The following is a 19,225-nucleotide window of genomic DNA, read 5'->3' on the forward strand; positions in this document are numbered from 1 at the left end:
TGACATGTAAATTTGCTACATGGAACTCAGCACAATGTTTTAAATGTGCATATTTCTAGAAAGGTCTGTAGAGGTTACTGGTTTAATCTCCTATTGCTTCCTGTCGCAACCCCATAGATTCTTTTTTTTTTTTTTTACTTTTTTTTTTGTTTGTTTTTTTTTTTTNCTATGCATCAGCATTTCTGTTTCCCTTGCAACCCCATAGATTCTGATTAACTATCTAAGATTAGGAGAATCTGCAACCAGAGAAGGTGGGCCCCAAGTGTGGGTATTAACAAAACAAAACCCAATGCAGGAGAAAAAGGATTTTGAAGAATATTCCACGTCCAAATAAGGATATCTCATTCTTTCAAGTTAGGCTTAAGATTTGACCTCCCTGCCTGCTAGTCTAACCATCTGCTGTAATAAGAAGCACACATCTCAGCTACATCCAGCAGGATACTTTGAGCCCAGGTGCATGAAGTGACCATGGATTGGGGCATATGCACACATCCCAGCTCCTGCCTGGCTAAGAATGAACGACTGGCCCGGATGTCATGCTAAACCCCCTTACAACCTCATGAGTGCCTGATGTGTTGGCTCAGACTATGATTATTTGAATAAAGACCTCTGCTTGATGACGGTGAGCTGAACACATGCTCCCTTCCTGATGGCAAAACGGTAAAGGAAAACAATTCCCAGGATGAACAGAAAATGAGCTGAGTTAAGAGCAACAACGTCTGGGCAGATGGAGAGCAAAGGGACACATGGTAACTGGCTTAGCAGAACTCAGATGCTGCCTTATAAGCTACCAGTGGGAGCACCTAAGAATCAACCCAGCTTGCATGGCAGATCCCAGAAGTGCTCAGGAATTGATAGAACTAGGTTCTTCAGGAAGTAATTGTGAAAGTGGAGCTAGAAAGGACATTGATTGAAAGTGAGCCTATACTCATTAGAACCCCCGGTTCCTTTCCCAGCCCTGGTGGAAGGCAGGTGATCCTTAGAAGGTTAAAACACATGATGTCTTGGCTGCCTGCACCAGGTATAGTTGAAGAAGGTCTTGTGCTAAAAATATGGGGCCTACGTGATATACGTGTCAAATGCTGAGATCCCAGCCTTTTCTCCACAGCCTGCAGAGTGCAACAAGGAGGATTATTTACCCTCAGACAAAAACGTAAAGCATCTCCTCCAGGTAATCTATTAACACCTGGACCCAACAGTGTAGACTACCCAAAGAAATGATCTATTTGGATTACGCTCTGCAAAGCCTGGGGTTGGTAAACTCCACCAAGCCTCGCCCTTGGCCACAGAGCTTCTTAGTGCCCCACCCTTACAAAAAGTCAGACAGCTAAGGATCACCATGCATTTTATTAAAACAGGCCAAACAAAGAAACAGAGCAATGGAAGGGAAAGAAATCATACTGAATGACCGCATAATGACGTTTGCACTGGATCAAAGTAGATTTCCTAATATGAAGGTGAACATAGGTATTTCAAATATGGTTTAAAATTTTTTTGTGTGCTGCACAGCAGACAAGACTGAGACTGTAAATGGAAAGACTGAGAAAATTAAACCAATCTATACAATTCAAACAGAACACCTGTTCAAAGAACAATCAGAGCTACTGTGACCCACCACGTAACACCAGCTCCCGTGATGTAGTGAAAACCAGGATGTAGGGAGATTGGAGCGGTGTATGAGGAGAAGAGGAGCTCATGATGCTGATATGAAAGCAAGAACGGAGACTTTTGAAGATGCCAAATCCAGAGGAGGCCATAGCCCCACTGCTTGTAACCCTTTCACATTAGGACTGGGAACGGACACCCCCCTCTAGAAACCCACTACAGTAATTATAAGAACTGAAGATTGAAAACACATTTTAAGAGCTATGATTGTCCTTGGATCTCTATAAAGTTTTAGCATGTAAAACACCATTAAATGAACATATAGCATTTCCTAGTGTTTGCATTCAACTCAATAAACTACTATAGCCTGTGGGTCAAATCCAGCCTGCCATCTGTTTTGAACAGATGGAGAGCTAAGAATAGCTACTTTTTAAAAAAAATTAAACTGTCCATTATAAGATAATTGTAGATTCAAATGCAGTTGTGGGAAGTAATACAGAGAGTTCTTACATACACTTTACCTAGTTCCCCCAATATTACTATAGTGCAATATCTTAGTAGGGCCAGGATATTGATATTGGCACAGAGAAGATACAGATCATCACAAGGATGCCCACGTTCTCCTTTTATAGCCACGCCCACTTCCCTCTTACCTGTGCCCCCTCATTGTCCCAGGGCAACCACCAATCTGGTCTCCACTTCTATCATTTTCTCATTTCAGGAAGGTTTTGCTATATAACAAAATACAACCATTTTGGATTGACTTTTTTCACTCTGTATAATTCTTGAGAGGCCTCTAGGGTTTTTTTTTTTTTTTTTTAAAGAATCATTTGTTGTGGTTTTTTTTTAATTGCTGAGTGCTATTCTGTGGCTTGGATGTATCACTTTTTTCCTTAGAGCTGTTTTTAATAGCATTTACTCACATTATTCATAGTGGCATAGGTTTATAGAAGATGTTTAAGACTGGCTAACAACTCAGTCTTATCTTGGATTTTCTTTTAAAACAGAATAGGAGAAGTAGTATGAGTTAAAGAATATTTCAGGATGACATGTTGGCTATAAACTCAAAAGCTACACTGATACCAATTCTATAAACAGCAAATAGGAGTGTAACTTTATTTAAGCCTACTAGTTTACATTTTGAAAAAGCACCCTCATTTCTTTCAAGTCGAGTACCATAAACGGTTCTTGAAAGTCTTCTATGGACATGACATACTTAGTCCAACTAGTTGGGGGCTCAGGAGTGAACTGATGTGACCATCCAATGCAGAGTCTCATTTAGGGTTAAAAATCAGTGGCGCCTGGGTGGCTCAGTTGGTAAAGTGTCCGACTTCAGCTTAGGTCATGATCTTCTGTTCGTGGGTTCGAGCCCTGCATTGGACTCTGTGCTGACCACTCAGAGCCTGGAGCCTGCTTCAGATTCTGTGTCTCCCTCCTCTCCTCTCCAGCTCGTGCTCTGTCTCTCTCAGAAATAAACATTTACAAAAATCAAACCACATGACCAAAAAGTGACAGTCCTGGCAGCACATTAGTTCCTCAGATAACACAATTCCCAAACCTCTCATCATCCTGCTTATCCACCTGTTTTGCTTTCACTTACACAGACCATTCTTTTCATGAAGTTCACCAGAATTCTGAAAGTCACAGTTGGTACAAGACTGAATGAGAGTAGCTTTGGCATTTGACATTACAAAGTCACTTTCAGTAAAATACTTTCTTCATTCTGGGTCAAGGAGAGGTAAAACGGGAAGACTAAGACTCCCAAATGCCGTCTGGAGTTATGAGGTATCCAGGTGAGGGTGCGTGTGCATGCTGCAATGCTGCCCTTAGTTGGACTCGAGGATGCTGCGCTCAGTACTGTCCCGAAAGTCCTTATTAAGAGCCAGTCTTGCGAGTGCCAGTGCCGGCTCCAGGATGACTTGCTGAAGGTGGGCCCCGCATTAGTAATTTTCTTTTCTCTTCATCCACTTCTGCCAAGATTCATTGGTAATTTTCTTCTCTCTCTGTCCAGTTCTGCCAAGATTCCAACTCTATTTTTGCTTTGAAGATCTTTTCCAGTTTCTAGAAGCTGAGTTCCTTGGCCTCTGGTCCCTTCTCCACCTTCCCAGCCAGCAACACTGTATCTCTCTGACCCTTCTTCTGTGGTCAGTTCTCTCACCCGACCTTTGTTCTGTTCTTATTCTTTTAATCATTCACTGGTGGAAGGACATCTGTGTTGTTTCCAGTTTGGGGCTATTATGAATAAAGCTGCTATGAACAGCCACGGAGAGGCTTGTGTGTGTGTGAACATAAGTCGTCACTTCTCCGGGATCAATGCCAATGAGTGCAATTGCTACATCATATGGTAGCTGCCAAACTGGTTTCCAAAGTCGCGGTACCACTTTACATACCCCCCAGCAGTGTGATCCAATTTCTGTGTTCTTGCCAGCATTTCACGTTGTCACTATTTTTTAATTTTTAGCTGTTCTGATAGATATGTAGTGATATCTTATTGCAGTTGTAAGCTGAGTTTCCTTAATGGCCAATAATGTTGAACATCTTTTTATGTGCTTTTTTTGCAATCTGTATATTCTCTTCAATGAAATGTGTCTTCATGTCTTTTACCCATATTCTAATTGGGTTGTTTTTTGCTGGTGAGTTTGGAGAAATTTTCAGACACTTGAGATGCTTGTTCTTTTTCAGATATGTGGTTTGCAAATATTTTCTGCCAGTAGCTTTTTTTCATGCTCTCAAGCCTTTCATGCTTTAAAGGCTCTCATAGCCTTTATCAGAGCAAATGTTTTTAATTTTGATGACTTCCAATTTATCAATTTTCCCTTTATGGGTTGTGCTTTTCCTTCATGTGTTTGAACTCTGCAGCTCCCATAGCTTTTCTTCTATGTTTTGGTCTTAGAAATTTTATAGATTTACATTCAAGTTCATCATCCACTTTTGTGTAATTTTATAATTTGCTAATTACTAAAAAAGTTACTTTTTGTATAAATTATGAGACTTAATATATCTCATGTCTTGCTTGCTTTCCCTATATATTAAGTCTTCAAATTGGGTAGACTGAGTCTTTTTTATTCTTTTTCAATTACTTTAGTTATTCTAGTTCTTTGCCTTCCCATATAAGTTGAATAATCCTGTCTATATACCAAACAATTTTTGCTGAAATTTTTATAGAAATTGGGTTAGGGATGTCTGGGTGGCTCAATGGGTTAAGCATCCTACTCTTGATTTTGACTTGGGTCATGATCTCACAGTTCATGGGATTGAGCCCCACGTTGGACTCTGCACTGAGTGTGGAGAATGCTTGGGATTCTATCTCTCCCTCTCTCTTTCTCTCTGCCCTTCTCCCCAGCTCTCTCTCTCTCTCTCTCTTTCTCAAAACAAACCAACAAACCAACAAACAAACTAAGAAAAAAAGAAATTAGGTTAAACCTGTATATTGATTTTGGGAAAACTGAGATTCCTCCTATAAGTCTTCTGATCCATCATTATAACTCATTTCTTTAAATCTTTTTTTCATTTCTTTCTCAGTGTTGCAGCCTACAAGTCCTGCATGAGTTTTGCTAGAGTTAAACCCACTTATTTCATTTATTGGAATGATTGTGAATGGTATTATATTTTTAACTTCAGTGTCTGTGTGTTCACTGCTGGTATATAGAAATACAGTTGATTTCTGGATGCTTATATTGTCTCCTGCAAGCTTGCTGACCTCACCTCTTATGATACGACTTCTTTTATAGATTCCTCGTGACTGTGTACTAGATAATCATGTCATCTGCAAATAGGGAAAGTTTTATTCTTCGTTTCTGGTCTGGGTACCTTTCTCTTTTTTCTTTTCCTTCACTTATCAGTCTGGCTAAGACTTCTAGCACTGTACTCATAAAGTGGTGAGAATGGACATAGTTCCCGTGGTCTTAATCTTAGAGAGAAAGCATTTTCACCTTCAAGTAGAATATTATCCATAGGTTGTTTGGTAAATGTTCTTTATCAAGTTGAGGATGCTTCCTTCTGAGAGTTTTTTAAATCATGAAAAGGTGTTTAATTTTCTCAATGTTTTCTTCATTAATTGATATGAACATGTGATTTTTCTTCTATAGTCTTCGTATGTCTTTAGGCAGATTACATGGATTCATTTTTGAATATTGAAACAGCCTTGAATTCCTGGAATAAATCTCACTTAATCATGGTGTATAATTCCTCTTGTATATTATGAATTTTCTTTGCTAATATTTTGTTAAGGATTTTTATATCAATATTCATGAGCGATATTGGTCAGCACTTTTTTTGGTCTTTCTCCAGTGTTGGGATCATGGTAATATTAGCTTATGAAATAAATTGGGAAGTCTTCTATTTTCTCGTAAAGATCGTGTAGAATTTGTGTTACTTCTTAATCAAACTTTTATTAGAATTTTCTAGTGAAAACATGTGGGCCTGGTGATTTCTTTTTTGATAGTTTTAAAATTATGAGTTCAGTTTCCTCACAGTAGTTTTTGGGTTATTCAAGTGGTTGATTGGATATTGGGTGGGTTGTGGCAATTTATGTTTTTCAAGGACTTGGTCCATTTCAACTACGTTGTCAAATATTTGTGTTCATAGCATTCATAACAGTGTTGTTCATAGCATTCCCTTATTATCCTTTTGATGTCTACAGAGTCTGCAGTAATATCCCACTTCATTCCTGATATGGGTAATTTGTGTCTTCTTCTGCTTTCTTTTTTTTTCCTCTGTCAGCCTTGCTAGAGATTTGTGAATTTTGTTGATTTTTTAACAAAGAATCAGCTCTCTGATTTTTTTAATGGTTATTCTGCTTCAAATTTTATTGATTTATGCTGTTACCATTTTCACTTCCTTCCTTCTGCTTGTGCTGGGTTTATTTTGTTCTTTTTGTTCTAGATGCTTGAGAGACGAGCTTAGATGACTGATTTAAGACTTTTTCTCTTTTTTACTGTGTTCATTTAGTCTATAGTATTCCCTCTTCTTATTGCTTTAGCTGTTTTCCACAAATTTTGTGTTATACTTCATTTCCATTCAATTCAGTATATTTTTAAATTTGCTGGAGACTTCCCTTTTGACCCGTTGATTACTTAGAATGTTGTTTCATTTTGGACATTTTCCTGTTATGATTTTCAGTTCCTTCTTTTCCAATTTTGGATTTTCTATTTACTTTTTGTTATTAATGTCTAGGTTGGTTCCATTATGGTAGTAGAATTTACTGTGTGTTATTTTGTTTCTTTTAAATATGTTGAGGTTTATCTGATGACGCACAGTGTTGTATACCTTGGCATACATTCTGAAGGCAGTTTAAAAGAACGTGTATTCTGCTGGTGGTGTGTGGAGAAATCTATACATGTTGACTAAATTTTGCTGGTTGGCGGTATTATTGATTTTTTTCTGTACTCCTGTTGATTTTCTGTTTAGTAGTTCAATCAATTGAAATTTCCAACTATAATTATGGATTTGTTTGTTTCGACTTTTGTTCTATCTGTTTTTTGCTTTTATGTATTCTGCAGTTCTTTGGTTTGGTACACACACATTCAGGATCGCCTTCTCTTCTTGGTAGATTGGCCTTTTAGAATTATATAATGGCCTCTTCTTTTCTGGTAATTTTCTTTGCTCTGAAGTCTATTTTATGTGAGACTGATATAGCCATTCCTGCTTTCTTTTCATCAGTGTTTGTATGATATATCTTTTCTGCCCTTTTACTTTCAACTTGGCTATGTCATTATATTTGAAATGAATTTCTTGTAAACAGCATATAGTTGGGTCATGCTTTTAAATCTACTCTGCCATTTTCTGTTTTTTAATTGGTGTATTTAGAGCATTTATATTTAATGTAGTTAGTGATGTGTCAGGGCCCAAGTCAAATATTTTATTTTTAATTTTGTTCTCTGTTTTTAATTTTTCTGTTTCCTTTTTCCTGCCTTCTTCTGGGTTACTTGAATATTTCTAAGCAACTCTATTTTGATTTATCAAGGTGTTTTTGACTGTATCTTTTTATATAGCTTTTTAAATTAGTTGTTCCAGGTTATATTATATATAAGTAACTTATCACAATCGTCTAGTGCTATCATTTTACCAGTTCCAGTGATATGTTGTAATCTTGCCCCTTTTCTTTTCCTTTACCCTGCCCTATTTCCAGCATAATTTTCATAAATAAGTCTTTTACATACATTTAGAATTACATCACGAAGCGTAATAAATTTTCTTTAACCATCAAACATAATTTAGAAAACTTAAGAGGAGGACAGTCTATTGCATTTAACCATATTTTTATTCTCCCTCATGTTTTCTTTTTCTCTCCTATTATTCCAAGATTCATCCATCCATCCATCCAATTAGTTGGTTAGTTAGTTAACAGAAATTCCTTAATTCTTGTAGGGTAGATCTAATAGTGACAAATTCTCTTAGTTTTCTTTCATTTGAGAATGTCTTGATTTTCTCTTCATTCCTGAAGGATATTTTCACTGGGTATAATATTTTGGGTTAATGGTTCTTTTGCTTCAGCCCTTGAAAATAATATGTCATTTATATGTCTTCATATTTTCTAATTAGAAATCTGGTTTAATCAAAATTATTTTCTCTTTATAGATAAGATGTTTCTTTTTTTTAATTTCTTTTTTTAAAATTTATTTCTGAGAGAGAGAGACAGCGTGAGCAGGGGAGGGTCAGAGAGAGACACACACACACAGAATCTGAAACAGGCTCCAGGCTCTGAGCTGGCTGTCAGCACAGAGCCCGACGCGGGGCTCAAACCCACAAACTGTGAGATCATGACCTGAGCTGAAGTCGGACGCTTAACCAACTGAGCTACCCAAGTGCCCCAAGATGTTTCTTTCTTGTTGCTTCCACTTTTCTTTGTTTTTAGCTTTTGGAAATTTCACTGTACTATATTATAATGAGAATTTCCTTGGTTTTATCTTGTTTGGAGTTTGCTCAGCTTTGGAGGGAGTGTTTGGGCACTATTTCTAGGAGTACTTTTTCAGCTCTGCCTTTTCTTCTCCTTTCAAGACTCCAGTGGGGTGTCTGGTTGGTTCAGTCACCCAAGCATCCGACTCGATTTTGGCTCAGATCATGATCTTAGAGTTGTGAGACTGAGCCTGATGTAGGTTTTGTGCTGAGCATGGAGCCTGCTTGAGATTCTCTCTCTCCCTCTCTCTGTGCCTTTCCCCCAGTGTCTCTCTCAAAATAAAGAAACATTAAAAAAAAAAAAGACCCCAGTGACACAAATATGAGGTCTTTTGTTACAGTTTTACACATTTCTGAGATCTTTTTTCCATTCTATTTTCTTTCCATTCTTCAGATTGGGTGATTTCTGTTGTTCATTGATTGTTTCCTCTGTCTCATTCTACTTTAGGCCCCATCCATTGAGTTTTTGTTTGATATTGTATTCTTCAGTTTAAGATTTCCATTTGGTTTCACTTGATATCTTCTATTTCTTTGCCAAAACTTCCTATATTTTTAATGTTTCCAAGCATGTTTCTAATTGCTTGCTGAGTCATTTTAGGATGACTACTTTAAATCTTTGCCAAGATAGCTCTAACATCTGTGTCATCTTGGTGCTGTCCTCTGTTAATTGTCTTTTCTTATTCAGGTTGCGATCTTCCTGGTTCTTAAAATGACAAGTGAGTTTTGATTGAGACTTATATATTGGGGCACTATAAGACTCTGGATTTTACTTAAACTTTGTGTTTTAGTAGGCCTCCTCTAGTGACTTTTGAGCAGGGAAATGGGGTACAGCATCATTATTGGCAGATGGTAGTAGAAGTCCCGGTGTTGACGCAATCTCTGTTAATACCTGAGGAGAGGGCTTCCTCATTACTGCTGAGTGAGGTGAGAGTTCTGGCTCCCCAGTAGTCTTTTTTCCCCCCAGTAGTCTTTTGCTGATACAACCCTGGCTGGGAGGGGCGAGGGGGCCTCATTATTGCTGCTTCAGTGACCCTGTAGGGGAAGAGTGGCCTCATAAGCACTGAGTAACCTGACTCTCCATATTCTCCATTGATATCACCTAGTAGAGAGGGGTCTTACCGTTGCCTTGTTACTGCCTCTTGGGGGCTCCCACATAGTCTCCACCAATGCTGCTGAGGCGGATGCCTCATCACCTGCTGGCAGGGACAACAGTTCTGCCTCCCTGCTGTCCCTCTCGGACACTCTGCTAGGGGCTGTGGGACAAGGCTGGAAATCTAGGCTGTCTACATTTGCTTGTGTGGGTGAGGGTGGGCTGAGTTTCTTCTGGGTGGTTTGGCTGAATTAGTTACTATCATGTAAAAGTTTTCTGCTTTGCTATGCTGCCCCTTTTATTTAGAGAGAGCAGGCTTTGCTGGGGCTCTTTTTGCCTGCATCCTTTGCCATTTCAAGATTGTCAGCTTTCTCAGCTCCAAGTCGGGGATATACAAGCGTGTTAGTTTGCTACAATATATATAACAACATACTACAAACTGGGTGGCTTAAATAACATACCCAAAATTTTGGGTGCCTTATCCATCTAGCATAGTGTCTTTAATGAAATAAATGCATGTTCTCCAAAATGAAGCAATTGTGTTTGGCCATTAAATCCTTATATTTTCTTAAGTACTCATATTTTTAATATTAAAATAGTGACATAACTATGTGTATGTTTTCCAAGCTCTGAGATGTTCTTGATTCATGTTTGTTTTTTAAACCACTGTGTTAAGATATGATTGACATACAAAGTGCTGTACATATTTAATGTATATAATTTGATGAATCTGGAGAAAGTATATGTCCATGAAACCATCACCACAATCTCTGTCATAAACATATCCTTCACCTTCAAAATATTCCTCCCACATTATTTTTGCTGGTGATTATTTTCAGAGTTTCATGTGTATGTATGTGTATGTGTGTGTATATACACTGCATACATACTCATGTATAAACCCACATACACATATATACTCCCAAAATTCTTGGGTTTAACTCTTGTTAATATAAAAGCCTTCGGTTATAAATTAAACTTTGTGTGTAGCAAACTTTGTATTTGAAGCCAAAGAGCTGTTTTAGTTTGGTTACTCATAATTTTATCCATCCATATCATTTGGGAATGACTCACCAAACAATTTATCTCAGTCAAGAGATATGTCTAGAATTGGAAATAGTTTGAGCTCAAACAGTACTGGCGTTTGGAAGATGTTCCTCTAGTTGATGAAAATGAGGAATTTGAAAGTTGTCATGTTCTTGTTTTCAGAAATAAACGAACCCCAACCAAATCCCACCAAATGGGGAGAATGTTAGTATGGGCCCTTTTGGCTTTCCCTTGTAGAATAATCTTTAGGGCAGTTCACCATAAAAGACATGTTGATGAGATAAATGAAAAGCTTAATTCTTTATCTGTGTGAAGCACACAGAGCCAAATAGATGCTGTCTCTGATGGGTTCTTCCCTATCATTTCTGTGTGAGGGCACAGGGTTAGGAAGTCACACAGACCTCTTGCGACCTTGCAGAGGTTTTGATGATCAGTTGTGGGCTGTCAGTGTCAAAACAAGTCTGGCTTCTTCTAACCACGTAGGTCCTTGGGCATTTCATTTTCCCTCTCCTTGGCAGGCAAGGGAGGAAAACGTTCTGTTTATATTGTTCAGTGCTGCTTTTATCCCTGGTGCCTTCCCAAGAGGCTTTCCATGCGACCATCATGCTGGGACTCATAAGGCAGTAATTCTTAGAGGGGCTTTAGAGGGAGGAGAACCATGGTCTGTGGGCAGCATCCCTGTTGCCAGCAACTCGACTCCAGGGAGGCATAGGTTTTTGAGAAAAGAAAGAGTTAGAGGGATTGGGGCATTCACAAAAGTGGGCTGTTTTTAGTAACATCCCTTGGGGTGGGGCTCACTTTAAGAAGTTCATGTCTGATTAGGTACGGTGTGGCCTGGCGGAAGCAGTGTGGACTTTGGGGCCCAACAAACTGGCCATTTTCCAGATTATCTGACCTTGAGACAAATCATTTGATGTTTTAAGTCTCAAAATCAAATGGGCCTGTTTCTTATGTTGAGGGGTTATTATAAAAATTAAATTGAATTTAAAAGTCGTAAATCACCCACACTGACGCAAGAGGAAATAGAAAATTTGAATAGACCTATAGCAAGGAAAGACACTGAATTAATAATTAAAATTTTCCCATAAAGAAAAGCCCAGGTTGAGATAGCTGCACTGGTGAATTCCATCAGACATTTGAAGAAATAATACTAATCCTTTATATAAACTCTTCCAGAAAATAGAGTAGGGTGGAACGTTCCCAGTTCAATCCAAGGAGGCAAGAATTTCTCTGACACTAAGGCCAGACATAGATGTGACAAGAAAACTACTGAGCACTATCCTTCATGAATATAGACACAAAAATCCTCAATAAAACATTAGTAAATTGAATCTAGCAACATATAAAAAGGATTATAGTAGAGATTTTCTCAAGAATGCAATATCAGTTTATTGTAAAATATAAATTAATGTAATATACTATATTAATCAAGGACAAAAACTACATGATAATTTCAATAGATGCAGAAAAAGTATCTGACAAAATCTAACACCCAGTCGTAAAAGTTCTCAACTAACTAGCAATAGATGGGAACATCCTCAGTCTGATAAAAAACATCTACAAAAACCCTATAGCCGACATCATACTTAATGGTGAAAGACTGAAACCTTTCCCTTAAAATCAGGAACAAGGCAAATATGACATTCATATTGTTAAATACAAATTTAACATTGTATTGGAGTTCCTGGCTAGTGCAATCAGGTAAGAAAAAGAAATAAAATGCACTCATAGTGGAAAGAAGAAGCAAAAACTGTCTTTATTTAAAAGATGATATAATCTTGTATGTAAACATTTTAAGAGATTTAAAAAATTCTTATATGAAGAATAAATGAGCTCAGCAAGGTCACAGAATAAAAGACAATAAACAAAAGTTGACTATATTTCTATAATTAGTAATGAATATTATATAATGAAATTAAGAAAACAACTTCATTCATAATAGTATCAAATTAAATAAAATATTTAGGAATAAATTTAACAAAAATCTGGAAGACTTCTACATTGAAAAATGTACTACATTTCTAAGAGAAGTTTACAAATATCCAAATAAATGGAGAGATATTTCATTTTTACTGATTGATTGGAAGACTCAGTATTGGAAGATGGTATTCTCACCAAATTGAGATTCAGTATTCATCAGTTTGGAGAGAATTGCTGTTTTAATCTGTAATCAAAATCCCAGCAGCTCTGTTTTTGCAATCAAGAAGCTGACAAGCTAATCCTAAAACTTATGTGGAAATACAAAGGGCCCAAAATAGCCAAAGCAATCTTGTAAGTTAGAGGATTTACACTTTTCAATATCAAAACTTACTACAAAGCTACAATAATTAAGACTATATCATACTGGCCTAAGGATAGCCATACTGATCAATGGAACAGAATTAAGAGTTCAGAAATAAACTTTTATACTTATTTATCTTTATCATCTTGTCTTTATCTTTATGGTCAATTGAGTTTTCAACAAAAGTACCAAGACAATTTGACAGGGGGAGAATAATTTTTTCAATAAATGATGCTGGGACAATGGCATATCCACCTGTGAAAAGATGAATCTAGATCCTTACACCAGACAAAAACATTAACTCAGGGGTGCCTGGCTGGCTCAGTCGGAGGGGTATGTGAGTCTTGGTCTCAGGGTCATGGGTTCAAGCCCCATGATGGGTGTAGAGATTACTTAAATAAAAATAACACTTAAAAAAAAACTCAAAATGGTCATAAACCTGATGTAAAACTTAAAATTATACAACTTTCAGAAGAAAATGCAGGAGAAAATATTTGTGATCCTGGGTTGGGCAACTATTTCTCAGATATGAAGACAAGAACACAATCCATAAAAGAAAAAAATTGATGAATTGTATTACCTCAAAATAAAAAAGAAAAACTTATGTGCTTTAAAAGATACCATAAAGAAAATGGAAAGATAAGCCACAGACTAGGGGAAATATATCCAAATCATTTATCTGGTAAAGGACTTCTAGCTAAAACATATTATATATATACATATAATTCAATAAGAAGAGAATTAATTATAAAGTGGACAAAAGATCTGAATAGACATTTCACCAAAACATCTGAATGGTCAACAAGCACACAAAAAGATGCTCGACATGATTATCATTAGGGAAATGTAAATTAAAACTAGCATGAAATAGCACTTCACACACACTGAAAGAACTGTAATCAGAGACAGACAAAAACAAGCATGGGAGGGGATGCTTACACATTGCCAACGGAAATGTAAAATGGTATATAGCTACAGAGGAAAGCGGTTTGACAGTTTCTTTTAAAAGTTAAAAATGAATATACCATATGACTCAGATATTCTACTCCCAGGAATCGACTCAACAGAAATGAAAAGATGTCCGCACACAGACTTGTATGTGAATGTTCATAACAGCTTTATTTAGAATAGCCCCAAACTGGAAACAAATGTCCATCAACGGGTGAAATGGATAAACAAAATATGGTTTATTCACACAACCGAATACTAGGCAGCAATAAAAAAAAAAGAACAAAATACTGACGCAAGCTAAAACATGAACCACAAAAACATACTAAAAGAAGCCAGGTGCAAAAACCATATATTATATGAATCCATTTGTATGAAATGTTCAGGTAAATGTCAGAGTGACTGCAAATGGGGGTGGGGATCTTTTTGGGATGATGGAAATGCTCTGAAATTGGGTTGTGGTAGTGATTGCACAACTTTGTAAACCCAGTAAAATTTTACTGAATGAGTGGATGGAAATGAGTAAATTTTATGGTATGAAATTATTTCTTAATAAATAATGCTAATGATTTGTATGTTTAAATGATGCTAATGATTAATAAGTGTAATTTATATTATAGTGACTACAGTGCCTACATGGTCATTGACAAATGCTTGGATTGTTCTTTTGGAGGTTGTATTTTGTCTTCTGAGCTCAGACCCGATGTCTCATAGGGCAAAGATAGCAATAAGTGCTAACGGCTGGCGTTCCCGGAGTCCTCACTTTGTTCCAGACTCTAACGGTTTTTTTAAATATGATCTCCTTCAATCCTCACACCAATCCTTGGACATAGTAGCATTATGACTCTTCACAGTTAAGGAAACGGAAGCTTTGTTGAGGTCACGGGGCCAAGGCATGGAGAGTCATTTGCCTCCAACAAATCTAAGCTGTCCAGATGTATTGAAAACCTTTAAGACTTAAGAATTTCTAGTCCGGTCATGGGGCCAGCTTGGTGGCTCTGAGCACCTCCTTCATTCCAAGCCTTCCCTGTCTGAAACCTTGCTATTCTAGATTACCTGGCAGTTCTGCCATGTGAGGAGACTGTCGGCCACCGTAACACTAATTGCCTGCCTTCCTCTGACTTGTGTTTATCCTTGTTATAACACTGTGACCCCTCCTGACCCACGTTGGAGGATGGTGATGAGTGGCAGCTTCTGAACACTGCCTGGTTGACTTCTGTGACCCGTGCTGATATTTTTGCCTCACCTCTGCCCTCAAGAGCTCCCTGGAGGTCATGAAAACTTTTCCCCAGGCTTTTCCCTCACACAGGACTCAGTAGGCCCAAGGGCCATTCATTGTCACCCCTGGGCCACAGTATAGCCCCACTTTAGGAGGAAAGAACCTTCTATCGGGTTGGAATATTTTATCCTTTAGAGTTTAGGTCCTGGTGGTGCTCTAGGCTATGGGGTTGGAAGGGTTAGGCAAAGTTTCAGTTGCTAATTGGGCTTTAAATCCTTGGGCCCTCTCACACTTTCTACCATACTTTCTACCATTGCTCAAGTCCTGGGATTGTTAGGGTTTCATTGGCTCTGGCCATTAAGCACTATGGCTAATAGATTCCTATTAGACATTAATTGAAACATAGAAGGAATGTGTAGAGACTCAGATGGTCCTATGTGAGGTCAAGTATGAGTGAAAATCCCCCTCATATCCACCAGCGTTCAGACAAACTCACAGTCTATGTACTCTCCTGCAGCTGACAATTTGATACCTCTAGTGTTTTTTCATTGTTCCAGAAACTGCCTCAAATTTGCTCTCCTCATTGCCATTGCTACAGGTATCCACTATGTCTGGATTCAACCTGCTCATCAATCACTACTTACCAAATCTCCCGTGATCAGGACCTATGTTAGGAGCACAAGGGAGGCTAGGAAGCCTAATACTACTCTTCTCTTTTAGGCTCACTTGGGCCATTTGGAGACAGGAGGCACATATACAAAGAGGAAATTAATATTAACTGAGATAAACAGGCTGGGGAAGAGATAACCACACATCACTGTTGAAACTACAGTTGATTCTAGATTGCTTGGGTCAGATTAACCATAGTTGAGGCATAGCAGGGACCTAGAGAAACTCACCTCCAGGGCAGGCCTCTCTAATTAGGTGGCCTCAGATACTTGGCTCTGATTGCTCTCCCAGGTGGGAGGAGAGAGTCAAGGCATAGGTAGGGCTGCACCTCAGGATGCCGGGATTGGGGCGACTCCACGCTCCACTCCAACAGAGGCGCTCTGCTGACAGATAATCACAAGGTGTCTACCTTCTGAACTGAAATTTGGGGGTCATCTCCGACTTTCCAGCAGCCCACCCTCCCTACCCCAGATTCACTTGATTCCCAGACCACTTACTATGCTCCTGAATAACTGAGAAGCAGAAGTATATATCTAAACCGTTATGAAGCAAAAGTTAACTCAAGTCACACTTCCTCTTTGAGCCAGCTTCCAGTGTTACATGGCGTAGATTGGTCTTTCTACTGTTTCTTTCCTTCTCCTTCCATCGTATTTTAGCTAAATCATGGGCCCAAATGGCTTCTGTAGTATAGAGGAGGCTATAACCGTTATCTGTAACATGGTTTCTGTAGGAAAATGTATCGCGTGCTAAGGTAATACAGCACACATCTGCCTCTCCTCCAGTCCCTCCCACCCTGGCTGGGGCAACTGCTCCACGAAATCCCTTTGGTCCATGGAGGGTGGAAGAGACTAAGGAGAGAGGGTGAGCAGCAGGGAGCCGCGCTGCTTTCCTCCTCCCAGCATGCACACGGAGCGGCTTGCTTGCTTTTTATCTTGATTATATATATGTTGGGCTTTAGTGTTTGATTCCTTTTGAACAATGAATCCTGCTGTTAAGCAAAAAAAATACTGAAAACTACTGATTTAAGAAAGCTGGTGTTAAGTGCAATGCTGAACTAGTGATTTAAAAAAAGTTTGCTTAGGGACTTGAAATAATAATCCAGAAGAACAAATTCAATGTTAGTCCTGGACATACTCCAAGCTCAGGCTCTCTTGACTCTGCTCAGTTCTAAGAACACTGTAGCCTAGATCTTTATTTTCAGCCTGCAATTTGTAATCATGTCTCAACCCTGAAAGGAATGAAGTGGCATTCAGATTTGGGGGATTATAAAGATATGTGTATTTTATGCTTTTGCATTGTTTGCACTTGCGTTACAGACACAAAGATTTTAGAATTGTTTATGGAAGGCCCTTTTCCTGAACATACTTTTTCTTCCCATCTCCTAAAGAGAACACTGAAAAATACTCTATTTTCTTTGTGTCCAGGCTAGAAATGACTAAATAATGTTAATGCATCATAACTTCTATTATTTTCCTCATGTGGGGCTTTGGGTACACTAAAAGCTTTGTAGCCCTCTCATGTTCTGTCATGAAACATGGCATCTGTGGAGACAGCACTGTTCACTATCTGTTTGGTTACCAAAAGTGATGCTGGGAAGTAAGAGCTGGAGCCAGTCATTGGAAGCTGGGCATTTCTGATTTTCTTGATTACCCTGATTCTTCTAAGTTTCTTAACAGCTTGATTCCCAGGAACAAGGATACTAGCTTTGCTGATTTCACAGGATTGCTGTGAGTTGAAATGAAGGCTTTTGGCAAATATCAAGAGCTCTCCAAAACTACATGGTCCTGCCCCCTAACGTGAACAGGGCTCTGCATTTTTCACAGGACACCTGTCACGACACCTGTTATCTAAAGCCGTCTTGACTTCCTCTCCCGGTACACTGAGATTCAGTCTCTTCAAAGAGAAAACAAAAACTATAAAAGCTGCAGGACTTACCTTGAGTAACTATATTGAGAGTTTTCATAATCTTTATATAAATGTCACTGTTCAAGAAAGAAGAATGGAGTATCATGCGTATATATTTGTAACTTAAATTTTATTGTCCACTACCACGTTGTTAACTGTTGCATACAGATTTGGCATTTAAGTTTTCATTCACAGAATTTCATATCGCTTTATGTATTAAAAACAGAGGTATTACAAGGAAGGGTGTAACAGCAGTAATGTTTTACATCTTCTTTATCTCGTTCATGTCCATGAAGTAAGTAGAGCTAACAGGAAAGCATTAATCTCTGGCTGGTATGTACATTTCAAATGTGTAAACAGCATGTTTCCATGTCTTAATTGTGTTAAAACAGAGAGACATTACAAAGATAATTGTAGAACCGGTAAAGCTATGCTTTTTTTTTTTCCCTAAAAGCAATGTTTGCATGTTTACATAGCTCCAAATAAGGTTTTTCATTTGGAAAAATTCTTGAGTTTTCAAACCTAGTACAAATGAGCTGCCCTGGATATTTGAAATGCAGCATTTTCTCTTTCCCTCATTTTGTATTGTTACAGAGGAAATGGGTTTTCAGTATACATGATTTGTGGGGGAAAAAACTCCATATTTAATTCCAAAATATTCCATAGACTGGAAAAAAATGTCTTTTGGAGTAGTCCTGTTTATAGTAACTCTACAGTCAAAGAATTTATTAGGTTAATGCAGAAATACAAACAGCTTTATCGAACAAAATACCTACTGTTTTCTAGCTGCCTAACAGAAATGATTTACTCAAGAAAACAGAACAAAATTTCTCAGTTTCATTATTCAGCTTTGTAAATATTTTGCCAGAGCTTTTTTTCCCCTTGGGGTGGGGGAAGCAAATAAAAAGAGTTTAAAAGTTCACATGTGTCTATTTTGTTTTAGCTTGGTGTATTTATTCAGGGTGAATTCTGTATGTCTTTGCAGTTCATCAATATGTGTATTTAGAAGTTTTTCAAATTCTTTTGCTCGCTTCTCTTCCTCCAGAAGGAAATGCTGTGTAGCCAAAGAGGCTGGGAAGACTATATCTGGGGGAGACTAAAGAGAGAAAGAGATGTTAGGTGAGGAACACAAAGCCTTTTTTTTTTTTTNCGACTAAGCCACCCAGGCGCCCCCACAAAGCCTTTTAAACCTTTCTGTTCCCAGGCATGCGTCCCCCCTGGAATGCTGGCAAGTGGTACAACTTGTAATGAAATAGTCCAGGCAGAAGTCTCTCTACTGGTATAAAGCAGGGACTGCTCGCGAAATCCTCGAGCAATGAAAACAGCACAGCACCATTATATTAAAAAGCTCTAGAAATAAATATTACTGTGTCCAACTGCAAATGCAGGGCCCACAAAATTACCACGGAACTTGCCTAAAACACACTCAACTACTTTGTAAAGCCAAGGGTTATCATCTGAAAATAAGCAACTCCAAAAAGCTAAAGATCACAGTAGGACTTGAGCAAAGAAAGCTTGTATGGGGGGGGAAACTAAGGATTGGCTGAAAATGGGAGCTAACTGC

The 19,225-nt window shown here is 38.2% G+C and overlaps 1 protein-coding gene and 1 pseudogene across 6 annotated transcripts in view; both read right to left on the minus strand.

Moving 5' to 3' along the window:
* Positions 1 to 3,323: 3,323 nt before the first annotated feature.
* LOC144245172 (SOSS complex subunit C pseudogene) lies at positions 3,324 to 3,546 on the minus strand (annotated as a pseudogene).
* A 14,228-nt stretch (positions 3,547 to 17,774) lies between these two features.
* Positions 17,775 to 19,225, minus strand: part of DEUP1 (deuterosome assembly protein 1) — an 85,704-nt gene continuing 84,253 nt past the window's right edge. For all 6 annotated transcript variants that reach the window (XM_077780632.1, XM_077780631.1, XM_077780635.1 and 3 more), the window contains one exon: positions 17,775 to 18,757. In XM_077780632.1, the coding sequence (XP_077636758.1) occupies positions 18,581 to 18,757 (177 nt within the window). In that variant the 3' untranslated portion in view covers positions 17,775 to 18,580. The remainder of the gene's footprint in view (positions 18,758 to 19,225) is intronic.

This window comes from Crocuta crocuta, unplaced genomic scaffold, assembly GCF_008692635.1.
Source record: "Crocuta crocuta isolate KB4526 unplaced genomic scaffold, BGI_CrCroc_1.0 scaffold78, whole genome shotgun sequence".
NCBI lineage: Eukaryota > Metazoa > Chordata > Mammalia > Carnivora > Hyaenidae > Crocuta > Crocuta crocuta.